We start from the raw sequence: 18,307 nt of genomic DNA, 5'->3' as shown, positions 1-18,307 counted from the left end.
TTGAACTAATGATTTTATTTGTCAATTTAATGACATGTCTGTCACTGTTTTGTGATTTATCTTTAATTCTTGACACTAAAAGATCCCACAATTGAGATGTGGTTTCATTTCTAATTTTTGTCAATAAATTTGAATTTATAATTTCTATATTTTTATTATTAACAATATCTTCCAATGAGTTAATTATGGGAACAGCTTTTGTTGGCATATATGACTCTAGCAATACATTTGAAGCCTCTTTTATAATAACACTACTCATTTGAAACCATATATACATTAGTAATTGAAAGATAAGATAATAAGCAAATGATTTAAAAATTTTACTATTTTTCAATTTTTGCCACAATTGTGGGCTATTAGATGACTGTGCGGTTAACATACGGTATAAATCAGTTACCGATCGGTATATACTATAATGCGATGGATTCAATAAATTAATTAATAGCGAACTCGTAATAAGTGATATAAGAATTGCGATCCAAAACTAAATAAATTTAAAAAAATTAATAAATATATATATATCTAAATATTAAAAATAATTTTTATTAATTATTTTGATTTACTCACAAATGAATCAAAAAGGAAAACAAATGCAAAATATTTGGTTTCTTTGACTACTCTAAGACCCGTCAATATCTCGACCTGATATGTGTCGTCAAACGGTATTAAATATCCCGCGTAATCCATATCTTCATTTTCAATGACCATTGTATCCAAAATTAAAGAGTTTTGCTAATAATTAAAATAATCGTTTTGTTTAAATAATTATTTAAATTAATAACTAATATTTTATAGTCATCGTAATAGCATTTATTATACAGTACTTCATAAAAATCTTGATAATATGTAACAAATTTGACGGCTGCCTTGTATTTGCATTTTATATATTCAACTATTGCATCGTAAAAGCCATAAATACGAAAAATCTAAATTATAATATATATATATATATATATATATATATGATAATTAATAATTAATAACAAATAATAAATTATAAATTATAAATTATAATATATAATTTGTTTGAAAAACTTACTTTATCAGTATCAGCTAATATAGTATCAAGCTCTATATGAAATTTAGGAGAAGTTAAATTTAGATGATTACAAAAATACCAAATATTTTTGCGATACTCCTGTGAAAATTTTATCTGATTTTTAAATCTATTATAAAATAGAAGATTTAATTTTTCATTATCAATATCCATAAGTTTTTATTTATGGATAACCTATTTATGAAGTTATCAATTAAATTGTTATCCTATTATTACATTGAATTTCAACATTCATTGAATTCATAACAATTTAAAAATCAAATAACCATTGAATTTAATTTATAATATAGAATATATCAATAATATTAAAATAAATTATTGTTATTGTATTTATATGTAATATTACATAAAAAAAATATTATTCAATTAATATAATGTATTTTTACAATATTTTCAATTTTAGCACATTATATGTAGATTAACCTGAATATTATAGAATAAATTATTTATTGCTATTATATTTAAGTTAATATTGTAAAAGTATCCACTTAGATTTTTAATATAAAAAGTGGTAAATAATTTTATTTGATTGTTTTCTTAATGATATAAAACATATAATCCAATAAAAAACAATTTGATTTTCAAATATTCTTAAAATGCGTCATAAAAATTGTGAAAATACTTTTAATAAATTAAATTTTTATAAAAAATAAATAAAATGATTATTTTATTATTGATATTTTTTGCTAAAAAATTTACAAATTTGTTCCTAATATAAAAACAATATTTACATAAAACAATTAATTTAATTTCTAATAATTTATTTTTACAATTTTGTTACAAAATCTTTATCTTCAGCCAGCGATCGGTTTGTACTATCATTAATATCATTGCCTAATATACAGTCCGTACTATTAGACTGAGAAACGGGAAGAGATTTCGAGCCAACACATGAGCCATACTTTTTAGTTCGCGGAAGAGTAGCCATAGTGTCATCAATAGGTCTGTCAACCTCTTCTCGCATCCGGTGTTGTCCATCATCTTCTTCATCATCATCTGTAGGTTCGAGATGTATGTCATTACAGTTGATTGCGTCCTCCAGCAGATCCAGTGATTTGCATTTAGGCTGTTGTGGTATACAACCACCTGTTTTCAGTGGACAGTCGTGTCTAGTGATGGCATTAATTCTATTCTCATTTATTATGTGATTGTGATTAATGTTATTATTGACTATTTGCGGACACGAATGACCAGAATTATGTGATCCTATTTGAGTACTATTTGTTAATTTGTTTGACATTATTGTTGATGATTGACGACACCCATGATTGCCGACACCAGTGCTCGTGATTATCGATGCGTTCAATAATAACTGTCTTTCCCTTTGGCACAACAGCTCGTATTCACTCATCTTGTATTGCAATAAGTGCTGTAAAATTAAACATAAATTTTATTATATTATATAAATTGAAATAATTAATCAAAAATAATAAAATAAGTTTGAATAAGTTTTATAGAAATTTAAAAATTCAAAAAATATCACTTTAATGTTATAATATAATTTTAATAACATTTATACATTATTTTCTAAATTTTTAAAAGTAAACCATTAAAAAGTACTCAAAATTATATTTTAATACAGTATCTCAACATATAATTATTATCACTATTTTACATCTGTGTAGAGATAAATCTTAACTAATCTTTATATTGTATAAAAATATTATAAAATGTCATAAATTATAAAAACAGTATTTATATGTAAATTATTTGAATAAAGTCTAAATCTATTATCTATTATATTTATGTTATGTAAAAAAATATTTTATAAGTTGACCTAAAAATTATGACTTTTTATTTATTCAACTAAAAAAATAATTTAAAAAATAAATTACTAACTTAGATAATGTATTTTAAAAATTAAAAAAATTATAAAATATTAAAACCTTAAGCTTAAGATATTTGATATGAAGTTCAACTTTGCGGACACAGTCCTCAAACAATACTACAATTCTCATAGTCTTCTCACAGGAACTGATATATTTAACGAGTGTCTTGTGATCAGCCCTTTCCATATCTTTACCATTGATGGACAGTATGACATCGCCGGCACGCATACCACCCTTAAATGCCGGACCCCCGTACTCCACGTGATCCACGTATGTCAACAGTTCAACCTCACCCTCTCGTTTGTGTTTTATACCATAAGTCTACAGTATAAGTACATATAATAAACATTATTATTATTAATATTATACAAATAAAACCATAATATTAAGTTATTGTTAATTATAAAATCAATATTTTTAGTATAACCTGTAAAGTAAATCCAAACGACTGTCCCTTTTTCTCAATGATAATAGTCCTCCGCCTTCTGTCTTCTTCGGGTTCGGTATTAATAATACGGTCAGACTTTACGGAATCCAACACTGATTGCTGTAATGAAAGCAAACTTTTTGATACATATTTTAATGAACGCGTAAAAGACATTGTCTTTTATAATATCACTCAATAATATTTAAAATTGTTTTTATATATAGAATACAATAGTTTTCTAATATGTCTTTATTTAAAAAAATAATAAACATAAAATGAGTTTATAGTATTTTTTAAAATTAGTTATATGAATGACATCACTTTAAATATGATGTTATATAAAAAACCAATTGTTTAGTCATTGATATGTCACAAAAATGTATTATATATGTATATATATATATAAACAGAAATATAAAAAATCAAATGCAAAAAATCACTAAAAAATCATTTTAACTATTTTTTTCTATGACTTGCTCTTCACTACCAGTGATGACACAAACAATTTTTTGCAGACAACACAACAATACAAGCAATCAATGATAATCGTAATCTCTTAACCAAAAAAATATTTGACACAAACTATATTGCAGTTTGCCGTTAGCATTGAAGTTTGCCAAACATACATATACTGTACATACAGTATATAATACTGTATTTAAGGCATAGTTATAATTCATTTAAAAAATACAAAACACTATATTATTATTATTATTATTATTATTATTATTATTATTATTATTATTTGTGTATATAATTATATTTTTGCTCTAATAATCATAGAATATTAAAATAAAGAGAGTACAGCACGCTTATTAAATATTTAAAAACTTCATATACCTGTACACATATTTTTATAAAACAATAATATTAGTAACACACACACACACAAACTAGTTATTATAATATCCCTCTCTCATGCTATTTATGAAACAATTATAAATAGGAGACACAACTCATCAACGAATCAGTACTTAATATAAGTATAAAAAAATAGTCTTAAAAAAGTGTTACACTTTTTTTAAAAATAAAAATATTAAACGAATCGTTTATTTGATATAAGATATACAGTTAAGCTATCGTATATACAGTAAGTCATAAAATATAAGTAACTTAAAAAATTATATTTCATTTTTATTGAATTGTTTTTTAAGACATAGATTTTTATAAATAAACTACACTAACGGGTGCATAGCATAAAAATACTGTAAAACATAAAACATGACATACTGTTTAAAGTTATTAAAATCTTATTTTTTAATTTTAGTATTTATTGCTCTTTAAATAGAGTACATTGAAATAAAATCTTTAAGAGCTCCTCAATAAAGGAAATAAATTATTAGTACTTAAAATATGTATGTAATATTGACTACTAATAAATATATTTTTAAGGTTTTTATATTTATTGTAATTATATTGTCTTTTAAAAAATAAGTGATTGATTTTATCAAACTAGATCTCAACTATCGATAAATTTGTCATTTTTGAAAAAAAACTTTTAATGAGTGCCAAAAAATAGTGGCATAAATACAGTACAATTCAATTAATAATCATTAAAAATTTAATAAAGTATTTGTGAATTAATAGCCATGAATAACATTATTATTACTATTATTAAATTATTATTATTATAATAAACTCATTATATTATTTAATACATAAGACCTTCAAAAATAATGGCACAAATAAAATTCATGATAAAAATAATTTTCATCCAATTATATACATAATTATATAATAGTCATAGATTAATATTTAAACACAAACACTAATTTATTAATATATAACTGTGATATAGATATATATAACAGTTTTGCATTAAATATATTTCCTATTAATTTATAAAAACAACACATTTATATTATCAGAGGTATTATCTTTCTTATATACTGTATATAACTTATTTACTGGCAATGAATTACTCATTTGATAGTCAAGTAAAATATTAACCAAAAAAATATATAATCTTTTATATAAAATAAACTGAGATAAGAAACTACACATTAATGACATGATTTTTTCTATTGAATATATAGCATAATTATAATACATAAATCGATTGTTTGATTTGTATAGTAGTTTTGCTCAACAATTATTAATGACTTCAATTATATTTTATATCATTAACTTTTAGCCGTTTGCAATGTCATTAAAAGCATACTTAATTGCCGATCAAATTAAATGATTCACAAATAAGTTATATATAGGTTATACTTACAGTTATTGGTTGCATATTAAAAGTCAATCGGTACCCATCAATGTGTGGTTAACACTAACTATAATTATATCTGTATATAAAAATACCACATAACTAGTTATACACTATAATAATAGTAAATAAATCCATTAACTATTTTTATTTTTATTGAATGAATATATAAATTAACTAATTTGATTAATAAATTATATTATGTTTTAAAAAATTAATTTTTGAAAAATTTAATTTGAATCACAGACACATTAATCATATTAATTATAAAATTTAATAATATCTAATAGACTATTATGTTGATGGTTAATGATGTTATACATAATTATTAAATTATAGACAGCTTTATTATTTTAATAAAAYTATTTCAAAATACAACAAAAATCTATTAGATTCAACTCTATTATTGTGGACAMTATTAAAAATAATGCAATCATTATATTGAATAAACTAAATAATTTTTTGAAATTTCAATATTATTATTGTTTAGTATTTATATATTGATATTATAGCATAGATATGTAGTGAATGACATTATTTTTATGCTTAGTTATGATTGCATTGACATTTTACATAAGACTAAACCAAAATAATATTCATTGTTTGTTGTAATACAGTATAAAACAATAGTAATAAAATAAATATAATTATCTTAAATAATGTTATAAAATGTTTTAACAATAATAAATATTATATTAAAGTAATTGACATATCTATACATATTATTATAAGAGTATTGTATTTATTTTTTTTTTAAAAATATACTGTACATGTTAAGTAGATAAAAATATAAATTTATAAACTATTATTCAGTATATAAATATTATTTTTACCACAAATGTTGCAGTTAAAGATTAATATAACAATTATATACAAAATAATTAATAACAAATTAATCATGTTTTTTTGTTATAATAATAACAATAGTATTTATGTAAATATTACAATCATTACGTTAACAATAAGACTACATATCCCGGATACCTAACTATAAATCTTGTATAATATATTAAATATTTATTGAAGTCTAGTTAAAACAATAGTTTGGCATTTCATGTAATTAATGTATATTTGAACAAATTGCTGATTAGATAAATTGCTAATTTATTAATTATTCAATAATTATAATCAATAATTATAATATTTTTCTATAACAATACGAATTAATTGATAATTAATATACTTGTACTCTTGATAATTGTATTCAATGACTATAAATACAATTTTATTTTTTTAAAAATATTATATAAATATCTAAAGTCAAGAAAATTTTCAAATGATTTTCATAGTAATATGTTGACTAAATTATACATGTAATATAAAATTGAAATACACTTAATTATTAATTTTATAATATTTAAAATAAATTAATTATAAAAACAATTATATTTTGTTAAACAAACTAGACTCAATAATTGTACAGTAGGTTAATTACCACACGATATATTTAATTACAATTATAAATATATTAAATACCTTTATATAAAATATCAAATGTCAAAGCTATATCATATATCTATACCCAACAAATAGCTATTTTAATTAAAATGACATAAAGTTTGGAGCAGTTTGTATGTCATCTAAAAAATAATATGTCATTTATAGGAAAAATATCTTAGATATTATATCTATACTCAATATTTGCTGTTAAATAATTCATATAAACTATATTTGAAGTTAAAACAAATAATTCAATGTCTAATTATAGTCAACTTATTGAAAATCATAACTAAATAAACGAATGTAAACAAAAAATTATTGATTGATTTATAAATACCTCATTTATTTTTGTTATATAACTTTTGAACGATGAGATAATTTTATACTCTTTTTTATTATTAGTATTGTATTTGTTGTGACTATTATTACTACACTTTGTCGTTGACTTGTTTGACATTTTATATAATAAATGCTGAGATTATCAATAAAAAAATGTATTGAATTGAGAACACACACTGTGTTTTGACAATTTGTTGATCACAAAAATATATATAATTTTTGTAATGAAAACACAACTATCAAACAAAAAAATAAAGTAATTACTTTTTTCAATATAAAATAAATTTACAATATAAGTTATTATTAGACACAAATTAACAACAAATATAATATATAATAAAAATACAAATAAAATTATGTCTTATAACAAAAAGTTTCTTATATGAGTTTTTTTGTAACAAAATTATATACCGTAGTATTGATATTTGAAAATTGCTTTTTAAGTTTTACTGTCAATAATTTTTTGTTATTGCTTTCAATCTAATTCACAGCGTAATCAAATCTTAAATAATTATTTTATTTTACATGTTTTAACTATTTAACTATAAAAAAATCAAATGAGTGGTAATTAAATTATATACACATCATGTTTGGCAATGTTGTTGATGTTGCCGTCATTGATATAGTTTATTAAAAAAAAGTTGTTTATTAAATATATTATGGGTTGTTATGCACAGTCAACTAAGTAATAATAATAATAATATTAATAATAATAAATAACAATCAACTATACAACAATTTGCACCGGACTTCAAATAATTGTTATCAAAGCAACAATCACTAATCATTATACTTTATATACAATATAAAATATCACTGCATATTAACTATAACTTCTATGCATTTATACATAAGTTTGTTGTATGGCTTGTTTAAGCTAAGGCAACACTATTTAAGATAAACTTATAATGAAAATGTTTCAACTATTTTGTTAGTGTACTTGAAGTTCACTGTAGATAATGAAAGAGACATTTAAATATATTTAATGTATTAGAAATGGATTATTGCAATACTATAGTTTAAAAATTACTAATATATTAAATAGCAAATGAAAAATCACAAATCGCTTGACATGTAGGGCACTGATAGCTGATACCTATCCCACACATACAACTTGTAACTGTATGTTATATATTGTAGTATTACGTACGTAACAGTACTTAATAAAGCAATTGATTAGATTTTATGGTGTAATGCGAGAGAAAATGTAAAAAACATATTTGTTTTTTAGTTAAATAAAAAATTTGTTTTTATTATACAATTTTTATGAGCGCTTTCTCATAGATCCTAATAGTAAACGATATTAATTCTGTATATATTACTGTATATATTACTGTATATTTACTATACATATATATACTGTACTTTTATAWAATATAAACAAAAAATTTCAGGGCTTATAAAAAACAATATTTGATTTCTAAAAATAGATAATTTTAAAATAAAACATAGTTTTAAAAATATCAATAAATTGTATATAATAGCAAAATCTAGTTAATTACCATAAAAATATAAACATATTTAGTCATACATAAGTATTGCAATATTATTGGAAAAAACTCAATTAAAATTTACTGATTACGACCAAAGATTATATAATAATTTATGACTAATACGTTATTAGTGTTAATAAGTTTATTATTGATTGATAGATTAACAAAGGAAAATCCAAGTTTTTTAAAAATATTTTTTTATTATYATATTTTCATTTAATAAGTTATTGTGAAAATAAGTTATCACAAAATTAGYAATATATTAATTTATTTTCTAACAATAATAGATTATAATTTATAAGGTTGATATTTATTTTCACAATTAAAAAATTATATATCTATGAATTGTTATTAAATCGTCAACTATACAATTTTAATTTTAAATAATTTGTTTTATTAAAAGTTGATAAAAAGTTACTTTTATTTTTTAGTTATTTAATTGATTTAAATTTAATTAAAATTTAGAAATTCTAACTATATATGGCTATCAAATAAATATAACATTAGTATACTTTTATATTTTTTATATTACTTTTAATTAGCTTATCTCATGTAATATAAATTTTATGTTAGTAATTGTTATGCTATGAAGTAACAGATCAATCATAAGATTATAATACCTGTTTTTTCACTTAATATTTATATATAATTATTTATATATTTATATGACCCTAAAAATTAGGACACATTTAGTATAACAACACAATTTTAAATATCAAAATTTTAAATTAATATTAATATATTAATTTTAAAATTTAGTTAAGTTTTAGATAATATTGTATATTTAATWTACACATAAAGTATATTGACATTTGATTGATCACATATTGATTATTATTTTATGTCAAAACATGTTGAATGCATATTATAAAATCTTACTGGGCTACATATACTGCAAATTATATATATATTAATAATTTATTAATATTATAATTTTATAGAAAATATAAATAAAAACATTAATAATAATATTAAAAATGTTTATTAAAAACACTTATAATTGATATGACATTTTCCTGTGTGTGTTTAGAAAACAAAACAAAAAATAAATTACTAAACATGTTATACCGTGTATAATAAAATATTATTATTATTATGTCAATTAAGTTCAATAAACTTTGTATTAACACAACATATCATAGTATTAGAGAAAGTGTAAACAGTCAGTRTTTTTGTATTATTAATAATATACCGGTACTTATTATACAATTATAATATATTGTACTGTATATGGAAACCCTTAGATTATTATAATAATTATTATTTAATTAGTTAAGTAATATTTATCTTGAATAAAATGCAAAATATAAATTTATCAACATCTTATAATTTTATTTTGTGTATTTAACAAATGAAAAAACAATAATAATTAAAATAAAAAAATTAATGTTAAAACGTACCTGCTTGTTTGTGTATTGACTGATCAATAGATTGGAGTCCAATAAAACAAATTTCTTTTTGATATTTAAACTGTTATGTTGTTGGTATTGTAGTACCTGTGCTGCTCTTGTCGTTGATGTCAGTGACATGTGTCTGGTTTTACTATGAATGGCACAGTGATGATGATGATGGTGGTGATGGTGCTGGTGATGCATATGGTGCTGATTATGGGATAAACGACTGGCGTTTTGTTGATACAGACGCTGGAGTTGGGTTTGTTGTGTCTGTTGTTTGTCATCACTGATGCTATCGTTTATTGTTTTAAAATTATGATTTATTCTTTGATTTGAATTCATAATTTTATTTATTGTAAAAAGTAAATTAAAATTTTTGAATAATTTTTTTTAAAAATTATTTGATATGATGAAACTGTTTATGCTAATCAATTTAATTTAAATATTTATCTTGACAACTGTGAATAAATTAAAAAAATATATAATGATTTTAATAATTAAAATTTATTTATTGTTAACTAAAAATGATAATATAATAAAATAAAACTATCAAATACTTAAGCTATATTTTTATTTTATTTTTAATATATTGATATTTTATAGATTGTTTATACAAAAATACATATATATTGTATATATAATTAATTAATTTAAAAATTAATAAAAAGTTGTAATAAATATATAAAATAATTTTGATTAACTGTATCATTATTAATTACTTATTTATGCTAAAATAATAATGTAAATAATTGTTTTCGTTTTTAATAATAATAATTATAGCAATATAAATATTATAAAATTTAATCAGCTATTTTCTTTTATTTAAAAGCATTTTTTGGGGAATAAAACATTACTATCATTTAGAGATTTTTAGAGATTAATAAATCACATATTGTAGGGATATATCTAACAAATCATATCTTGCATTAAATATAATTTATAATATAATATAATATTATATATCTATTTCACATATTCAGCAAAAATGTGGCAAAAATTTCATTTATTCTGTTGAAAGACGAAGTAATAATATGTTACAACCTTTTTGTGAATCAGATTTATACGACTGAATGAATTGCTTTTATGATATTACTATTATATAAGTATATAATATTATATAAGATGTATTCAATCAAACAAAACAGTTGCGGATATTTCATAACAAATTTATTGTTATTATCTATTTATAAATGAAAGTTTTCAATAATATACACACATATCATAATTTAATTGCTTTTGGTTGAAGTAGATTATAGCAAAATAACTTTAAAGTTTGATGTTTATTGATGATTAAAAAATATTATATTACCACAAGAAAATATTTATTATTTTAGTTAACAGTCACTATTTTATATGATACATCAAAATATAGTATACCGGTATAATATATATATATATATATATATACTGTATAAATAATTATTTAAATATCATAAGTTGTGTGATACAATTTGTTTTTACTATTCAATGCAATAAATATCAAAAATAAATATTAAAATAAAGGTATATTTTGAGTTAAAAATAAAATAACATTACTTACATTTTAAACCACTTTCTAACATTACTGTACAACACAAACAGTATATGTATAGTCAATCATTTATTTTTGTTGAATGAGTGAAAAAATGATGACATTTTGGTTCAATTGATTTTTGGCATAATAGGGAAGTTCCGGCTTATGTTAAGTAAATGTAGAGTAATATACTGTATGTACACATATTATGAATAAACTATATAAATATATATTTAGATTTTATATTAAACACAATTTATACAAAATTCACTGTATTATGTGTTATGTAATATATTTATAAAATAATTTAAACAAACACTTACTGTACTTATAAATATAAGATAAACAATTTTTTATATTAAACAATTGGTTTTATTTAAATAACTATACTTTTCGTATAACATTAATATTCACAAATAGCAGTAATCTAATAATAAAAACATTTGATTTTTTATTTTGCTGACTGTATTGTCATTTAACTTTAAAGACAGTTTGCAATAGATCTATACTTATATGAACAACAATAATAATAATATGAGTACTTGAGAAATGTGTGGTTATCACAATTCACAGCTCATGTCGATGATAGCTCATGTCGATTGTAGTGTCAGTATGACTCACAAACATTGGCAGAGGAGATGAGTAACTATTAATGGATAAGACAGTGAAAGCGGGTCAATGAAAGGAGAGAGAGAGAGAGAGAGAGAGAAAGCAAGAATATTATTGATAAATAGTATTTACGATTAGATAGTTATTCTGTGTACTCATTGACGGCACTTATAGTATACATAAATACAGGTCCTCTCCCAACATAACAACACAAACTCCTCGTGAGCCACAATTCAGTCATTTATTTATTGTTGTCATAAAATAACATAACCTACCGATGCTTAAAGTGAGTCCACTCTCTATCACTTGAAACGACTCCCCACTCACTCACACACCCGTACTCTTCAGTATGGAATATACTGTAATATTCTATGCCATTCACTGCATGATATGTTTTAGCACTTTTAGCTTAAAAATTCGTTTGGTATGGCTATGTATGAGGAATGGTATGTTCATTGGTGACGGTTGTTATGGCAGCGGCAGTAATTTTATAGCGGGTCGGCTTATTTTGTTTTTATTTTATACAATATATAATGCTTGAAATACAGTATAGTGTATAAAGTTATACTACAGTATATAGTAAATAATATTATCATAATATCATAATATATAACTATTTCATACAGTAATGCTCTCTCATACTATTATATACTGTATATCGTTGACATTATTTTTAATGTAATCAATAAAACAATATGTATATCATTGAAATTAAAATAACTATTTATTTTTAGGTTGTAATGTGAGAGAATCAGTGAAGCAATAGATAATTATAAAAAACATGTCATTTATATTGCTTACCGTATATCATATTTTCATCTATTTTAGCTTGATTATATTTTTATAGATAATTTTAGATAATACTATTTAATTAACATATAGTAGTTTGATACAACAAAAACATAAAATTTTGCCAATTTATCAAACATTTGTTTTATTTTGTCAATTATTTTGCATGTAAACGGAAATGTTATTACATATTTATATACTTTTTGTTTTTATATTATATTTTTATAATAAAATATATTACTTTATTTTGAAAATATAATATATATCATTTAAAATTTTGTATATTTCTAGATTTTGTGTATTTTAAAATTATTTTTAAGGGATATAATTTTACAGATTTGTAAAATAATGTAAATTCTGTTTTTTATTTTTGACGCAAAAAATAAAAGCATACTTTTAAAGATAAAAGCTTTTTATTAAATAATATATATAATAAAGACTTTGACATCAATGTTTCAAAAAAATCCAATTAATTATATGCACCACAATATTGCATTAATTTTTAAGCACAAAATTCAAATTTTATATATTCAAAAATTATTTTCAATTAAATAATAAATGTATGTATAATAAGTGTTTGTATGTGATGTGGTATTAACTAAAATATTAATATTTATTGTCTTTGATATTAAATTTTTAATATAATAAACATATTAAAACTTAAAATATAATATTTTCATATTAATATAAATTTGCTTTATCAAATATATAGTAAAATGCAATTGTGTAACATTTATCATTATTTATAAAAAATACCAACAGGTATAAAAATAAATATTTCTAATTATAAATATAATTGACTTACAGTATAGCTTATATTAATAAAATAAATAACTTAACAAAAATATATTTGTATTTTATATTTTACATACAGTGCTATCAATAGTTTAATTTACATTTATAACTTATGAAAATTTTTTGTAATATATTATATATTACTTAAAGTATAGTAATTTATAAATGCAAAAATATTTATGCAGTTAAATAATATATAGTTAATATATAATATAAAATACACAAATAAATATTGTACTCTATATAACAGTAACAAACATTGATAAATGCTTAGAGTGAAGATATAAGTTTAAGTTTGAAATGTATATACAGTGTTATCGTATAGTATTTACTGTATGAATGTATTGGTAGTACAGTAGTGAGTGTGAGTGAGTTTGTGAGTGAGTTTGTGAGTGAGTTTGTGAGTGAGTTTGTGAGTGAGTTTGTGAGTGAGTGAGTGTGAGTGAGTGAGTGAGTGAGTGAGTGAGTGAGTGAGTGAGTGAGAGAGAGAGAGAGAGAGAGAGAGAGAGAGAGAGAGAGAGAGAGAGAGAGCTATGTTAGCACAAGAAGATTGTGATTGTGAGCCGACTGGCAGTAATACTGAGAGAGGGAGAGAGAGAGAGCCTGTGCGCCGAAAATTTACGTACAAATGTACACAACATGTATTTTTGACTAAAACTAACGGCGCTCTCGTTTTTTCACTCCAACTGTACTTTCAATACATACATCTCATACCATACCGACAATACCGATGAGATGTGTGTTTGTATTATTGGTATACACTATGAAGGTATGTCTCGTTGAAAAATTGTTGTGCAATAGCTATATCTCATTTACAATACAACTACTACTGAAAACATACTCTAAATACTCTCACATTGTCTTACTCTTTAGTATCAGTGCTCTCTCTCTCTCTCTCTCTCTCTCTCTCTCTCTCTCCTCACTCTCTTTCACACTCATCTAATATGATCTCTGTTTTCATATGACTCTCATATAAACATAGATCCAATCTCTTGTTATTTGGACCGTTGATTGCAATCATAACACAACTACAGAGTCAGAGACAGACAGCTGTATTAATAACAACATTGATGTTAACATTGCTTACAATTCAATCATTAGTTATTGACTTATGTTTTATATTGTAAGAGTGGGAACAAATTATATTGAAAAATATTCTGATGTCAACAATATATATAATAATAATAATATTATTATTTATTTGTTATATTATTAAAATGTGACTTTAAATTCATCATCTTTTTTAATATCAACTTTTAACGTTATTGTCATAAAAAAATATGTCAAATATTCCAATAAATGATTTATGGGTAAATAATTTTTTATTATGCATTAGATATTATAAATTAATAGACATATTATTATAATATATTATATTTTTCATTAATGTTTATATATTTAATATTATCAAGAATTGCAATAATAGATTTATGTATATTTAGTAGAATTTCTAGAATATTCTTATATCATTTGTATATTTAAATATATAAAATATTAATATTATATATGTAAAGTCATTAGATTTTCAAAAATGCATGTCAAATATATAAATAAAGTATAATATATTTATATATTACATCATATATATATATATATTTGATACCATCAATTCTATATATCATATCATCAATAATATATATATATATATATCAATGATTGTTTGATTGGAAAAATATTATTTGAATYCTTTGCCTGAAATATCATATATTCCTGTTTATAATATGTATTATACAGTACATAGTATTATATATATATACTGTATTGTGTTGTTGTGATGGGTATTGATATATAAAATATTTATTCCTTATGTGTTTCTACCACAAGAATATTCTATATATTTATACTGTAATATTCAGTATAACAACAAAAAAATTATAAAATTGAGTTTACGTTTAATAATGTTATTAAAAAATATAAAGGACTAATGTTTATATATTATTTTTTATTAAAGACATTAAACAATATAAGTTATTAAAATATTTAAATGTCTAATACACATTTATCTTAAAAATTACGGTTCTAGCATAATATAATATATTATGTTATAATAATCAACTATAATAATCATAAATTTATATATATATTTAGTATAAATACTGTTTTATTATAACATACAGTAAAACTAATATAATAATTATTTTTATTGTTATTATTACTTAATATTATTATTGTGGTTTTCATCATAATTTAATGCAGTTGTTATAATGTTTATAATTTACAATTATTTAAAAACATATAATAAAAACCAATAAATACAATAATGATCTTTTTTTTATAAAAACACAAATTTAATACATAAAAAACGATAATAATATGTTTTGTATGAATCAAAAATATATAAAAATAATATATAAAAATTAAAAATCAAATATATGTTTAATTTTTATACAAGTTTTTAAATTATTATTTTTATTAATATATTTGAATTAAATATATACTAATTAATATTTATTGTTTATTGTATAAATAATGTATTAACTATACAAAAAAATGCTTTATCTAAAAAAGTTATTAATAAATTCAATAATTCTAATTTATAATATAAAATCTTATTATTATAAAATTAATAAATGGTGTGTTATTTTGCGATAATAAATATTGCAATATTTTAGTTAATATATTAATATAAATAAATAAATATTCATTAATTTTAGTATTTATTTAATGTATTGTATTTAAGAATTATCTGATAAATTCATTTTACAATATGCATAGCGCTTCAAATATATTAAAAACAATAATAAATAATATAATTAATTATTAAAAATTATGTCAAAAGATTAGTCAATTAAACCAAAAAGGATTATAATTGACGCAAATGCAGTAAAAATTTGAATTTTGATTAATAATATTAATATTATTATTATGGTTATTATAAACATTATAGCATAACAAATATATTTATATAGTTTTAATAATAATAATWTTTTTTTTAAATACGTGAGTCGTATATTTATTTAAATTATTTTTAGGACCGACTCAATGACGGCAAGTGTTTTATATGATAATGAATGAGTAGTCAAACGAAATGCATATTTATATATAATTACGACTTCAATGACAGTCCTGTGTCTCTAATTTAACTCAACGTCAGCTATATATATGGCAATATAAAAGATATATAAATGTAATAAAATTTAGTATTTGTCGAAAAATAAAAATAAGAATATTCTTTGTCTTTTCAAAGCTATGCATAAAATAAATTTAAAAAACAGAAAATTAAATTATAGCATAAACTATTTGTATAATAATATTTATAGCTATATTATATACAAATTATTTTTTGTTTGTTAACAATTTTAAATTAATGTAGTAGTATTAACACAGTTTATAGAGTTTATAAATAGTAATTTATTGTAAACTATTAATTAGCAAATATATCATAAACAAAAATAAAAACATTTAACACTTTATAGTTCATATGTTTGTAATTGTCATAAATAATGTCTTTGAAAATATTTTGACGCTTTAATGATTTTTGTGTGTATATGACATATAAGATAAACATTACATAAAGTTAAACTTATAAATTTTTATTATTTTATTTTTTATATATAAAATCAATCCAAAAATATATATATAAAATAAATAATACCAATAATATTATAAAAGGTTTTATATTTATTTTTTGTGGACTATCTTATAAAACACTGACAACAAAAATATTTTTAAAAATATAACACAATAAGAAAAAGTAATGATTAGAGTTGACAAATTTTAGTTTATATTATTGAAAATATTTTGTATTTTATTTAATGTTAAATTATATCTTTTACAAAAAATTGACAAATAAATTAAACTTCCCATTAATATTATTTGTATAATAATATAATAGTTATTCAAGAAATATTTAACAGACCCATTGTATATTTATAATACAATCAATACATTTTCTAAAAATAAAGTAAATTAGTTTTATAAATAATATAAATTTATATATTTAAAATAAAATAATTCTAGTTGGTTTTTTAATTTTTATATATAATAAATATACTGTATATTTTGTATATCTAGATTAGATAATAAATTTTGACATATATGAATTCCTAACTTTTTTATCTTTAGTAATAATAGAGGGGTCTAGTTCATAAGATCTAAACTCATTTGACCCAAGCTTACTTGACCCAACTCATTTGACTCAAACTCATTTGACCCAACTCATTTGACCCAAACTTATTTGACCCAAATCACTTGACCCAAATCACTTGACCCAACTCATTTGACCCAACTCATTTGACCCAAATCACTTTACCCAAATCATTTGACCCAAACTTATTTAACCCAAATATTTATTATATTATTATTCAAACTATATAATTATATATAAATAATACAAACTTAATAATTTGGAATATTTCTGGTTTTTTTTATTTAAAAATAAATAAATATGTAATAAATAAATATTATTAAGTT

The 18,307-nt window shown here is 20.8% G+C and overlaps 1 protein-coding gene across 1 annotated transcript; it reads right to left on the bottom strand.

Moving 5' to 3' along the window:
* Positions 1 to 1,823: 1,823 nt before the first annotated feature.
* On the bottom strand, positions 1,824 to 14,915 carry LOC128964033 (uncharacterized). Its single transcript, XM_054310592.1, has 5 exons — positions 14,818 to 14,915; positions 10,195 to 10,480; positions 3,314 to 3,433; positions 2,944 to 3,207; positions 1,824 to 2,426 (listed from the first exon to the last, which is right to left on the bottom strand). The coding sequence occupies exons 1-5, from the start codon at positions 14,913 to 14,915 to the stop codon at positions 1,824 to 1,826; spliced, it is 1,371 nt and encodes a 456-aa protein (XP_054166567.1).
* Between the last annotated feature and the right edge of the window lie 3,392 nt (positions 14,916 to 18,307).

The sequence above is a fragment of the Oppia nitens genome, unplaced genomic scaffold, assembly GCF_028296485.1.
Source record: "Oppia nitens isolate AA-2021 unplaced genomic scaffold, nextdenovo-longstitch-racon4-pilon3 scaffold8_pilon_pilon_pilon, whole genome shotgun sequence".
Classification (NCBI taxonomy): Eukaryota; Metazoa; Arthropoda; class Arachnida; order Sarcoptiformes; family Oppiidae; genus Oppia; species Oppia nitens.
This window is presented reverse-complemented; position numbering and strand designations above follow the sequence as displayed.